We start from the raw sequence: 2,980 nt of genomic DNA on the forward strand, positions 1-2,980 counted from the left end.
TATATATATATATATATACACAGAATTTAAGGATTTGACCTAGTTGTTCCTCAGAGGGTCAAGTTTTTGTTACAAGAATGTATCTGTAAGAACTATCTTTACAATACAAATTTCAATTAACTGTGACATTTCCTTTCTGCTGTAAATAAAGCTGGCTGTTGAATAAATTGTGAAGTACAAAAACCTCACCTTACAAATTACTCTAATCCATTTTTGCACTTCTTTCTACACATTTCCTGGGAATTTAATATTCTATTTCTCCCTCTGGCTCTTCTTCCTCTATAGCAATTGTGGCATCCTATGCAAGACTTACATCCTCTGCACTCCTATGTTATGAATATTTTCTTTTCTATATGACCCAAAGATGATATAACCAAGCAATTCTATTTCTAGGTATATGCTCAAAAGGTTTACATACTGGTACTCAAAAACTTACTTGTACACAAATGTTCATAGTAGCATTATTCAAAATAGACAAAATTTAAAAACACCCCAAATGTCCATAGGCAGTTAATGAATAAACAAATTGTGGTATATAAGAAAATATCCAACCATAAAAAGGAATGAATTAGTGATACATGATATAACTTGAAAAACATTTATGCTAAGTGAAATACGCCAGACAGAATAGATCACATACTGCATGATTTTATTTACTTCTTCATACCCCTATCAAAACTGATTCACAGATGACATGATTCTGTGTGTGGAAAATCCCATAGGATCCACCAAAACCTAACAGACCTATTAATGAATTTAGCAAAGCTTCTGGGTAAAACCAACACATAAAATCAGCTGTCTTTATATACACTAATAATGAACAATCTGAAAAGGAAATAATGGAAATAATTCCATCTACAATAGTGTCCAAAAAAGTTAAGTATTTAGGAATAAATTCAACCAAATATGAGAACAGCTCATACACTGAAAACTATAAAACATTAATAAACTAAAGAATACATAAATAAATGGAAAGACATCTCATGTTTTTGGATTAGAAGACTTACTTTTGTTAAAATGGCAATGCTAACTTCAAGCAATCTATAGACTCAATGCAATCATAAAAATTCTAAGAGCCTTTCTGCAGAAACGGAAAACCCAATTCTTGAATTCATATGAAATTGCAAAGAGCCTTGAATATTAAAACACTCACAAAGTAGAGGAACAAAATTGAAGGACCATCATTTTCAAATTTTAAAACTTACTACAAAACTACAGTAATTAAACAGTATGGTCCTACCATAAGAACAGACATATGCACTGATGGAACAGGATTGAGAGTCCAGGAATAATCATATATATGTATGGTCAGTTGATTTTCAACAAGGATGCCAAGATTACTCAATAGGTAAAGAATAGTTTCCTCAAGAAAACGGTGCTGTGACAAATTGATATTCACAGACAAAATAATAAAGTTGTAGCTTTATACAAAATTATACAAAAAATATAAATTATGTATATATACATATACAAAAATGTACTTAAAATTTTATCAAAGACTTAATTATAAGAGCTAAACTCTAAAACTCTTAGGAAAAAAAAAAAGGGTTTTCTTGAGTTGAGCTGAAGGAAGGAAGCAGGAACAGCTGGAAGGACCAGAAAACAGGGGGGGTTTCCCCTATCTATACTCAAGGAGCCAAAGAGCAAACCAAAGCCTGCAGGAGGCATCTTTAGACTGCGAGGGGCTCCCAGAGGGTTCTGGGACAGTGCAGGCTCACCATGCTGCCTTGCCTCGCCCTGCTTCTCCTAATGGAGCTGTCCGTGTGCACTGTGGCAGGTGATAGTGGAGAGGAACAGACACTCAGCACTGAAGCAGAGACCTGGATAACTGTGGCCTTGGAAGAAGGCGCTGGCCCCAGCATTCAGCTCCAGCTGCAGGAGGGGAAGACGGGCAAGGCAAGCCAGTTCTTTGGGCTGATGGGGAAGTGAGTGGGAGGAAGACCTCTGATCTAGCCAAGGAGAAAAAAAGCGTTGTCAGCTGGAACACACGCTCCAGGGCCTCCTGGGCAAGAGAAGCCTGTCCACAGAAGGCAGAGAGGATGAGGCCCAAGGTTCAGAGTAAAAGCCCCCACTGCAGACTTCCCAGGGGACGTGGTGCCGCTTCTTCCTACCTGGATGTCACAGCTGACAAGCCAGCAGGCCGAGTCTCTTCTCTGTGTCTCGTGTCTTCATCACTGGCACTTCACATAAGGCCCATACTGAACCCACCGGGCTCCTTCCTGGACTCTCGGTGTCAGGCAGCAGTCCTGCATAAATGCACGATCTTCACCGTTGCAAGCTGCATTGATTCTGCCCTCCCTCACACTCAGAGCTGGCATCTCACTACACAGCAGTGGGGAGATTCGCCCACTCTGTATCCTGTGCCGAGCACACAGTAGGCGCTCAATAAATGAGTGACCAGTGGTGTGGGGGGGAAGAAAGGAAAAAAAAGGTTTCCTTTTTTTTTTTTTTTTTTTTGAGATGAAGTCTTGCTCTGTTGCCCAGGCTGCAGTGGTGCGATCTCGGCTCACTGCAACCTCCGCCTTCCAGGTTCAAGCAATTCTCCTGCCTTAGCCTCCCAAGTAGCTGGGACTATAGGCGTGCACCCNCAGATGAGCACATAAAAACGTTTTCAACATCCTTAGCATTAGGGAAATGCAAATTACAACCACAGTGAGATATCACTATGCATCTATCAGAATGACTAAAATAAAAATAGTGGCAACAACCAAATGCTGATGAGGCTGTAAACATGTAGGTGGGAATGAAATGTAGCTGTTCTGGAAGACAGTGACAGTTTCTTAAAAAGTTAAATGTGCAAGTACCATACCACCCGGCAGCTGCACTCCTGGACATTTATCTTGGATAAACAAAGATTTATATTAACACTAAAACCAGTATACAAATGTTTATGGTGGCTTTATTTGTAAAAGTCAAAAGCTGAAAATGACTCAACTTTCCTTCAGCAGGTGAATGTTCAAACTGGTAAATTCATACCACA

The 2,980-nt window shown here is 39.4% G+C and overlaps 1 protein-coding gene across 1 annotated transcript; it reads left to right on the forward strand.

The window, feature by feature from the left end:
* The first annotated feature begins 1,719 nt into the window (after positions 1–1,719).
* On the forward strand, positions 1,720–2,062 carry TAC4 (tachykinin precursor 4). Its single transcript, XM_017886929.1, has 2 exons — positions 1,720–1,925; positions 2,014–2,062. The coding sequence occupies exons 1-2, from the start codon at positions 1,720–1,722 to the stop codon at positions 2,060–2,062; spliced, it is 255 nt and encodes an 84-aa protein (XP_017742418.1).
* Positions 2,063–2,980: the final 918 nt, after the last annotated feature.

This window comes from Rhinopithecus bieti, unplaced genomic scaffold (genome assembly GCF_001698545.2).
Source record: "Rhinopithecus bieti isolate Rb0 unplaced genomic scaffold, ASM169854v2 scaffold_16954, whole genome shotgun sequence".
In the NCBI taxonomy this organism is placed as follows: domain Eukaryota; kingdom Metazoa; phylum Chordata; class Mammalia; order Primates; family Cercopithecidae; genus Rhinopithecus; species Rhinopithecus bieti.

Excerpts from the sequence above, each read along its gene's own strand:
- TAC4 (XM_017886929.1), top strand. The coding sequence starts at position 1,720 with ATGCTGCCTTGCCTCGCCCTGCTTCTCCTAATGGAGCTGTCCGTGTGC. Across the intron at positions 1,926-2,013 it reads TTCTTTGGGCTGATGGGGAA|AAGCCTGTCCACAGAAGGCA; the intron begins GTGAGTGGGAGG and ends CCTGGGCAAGAG.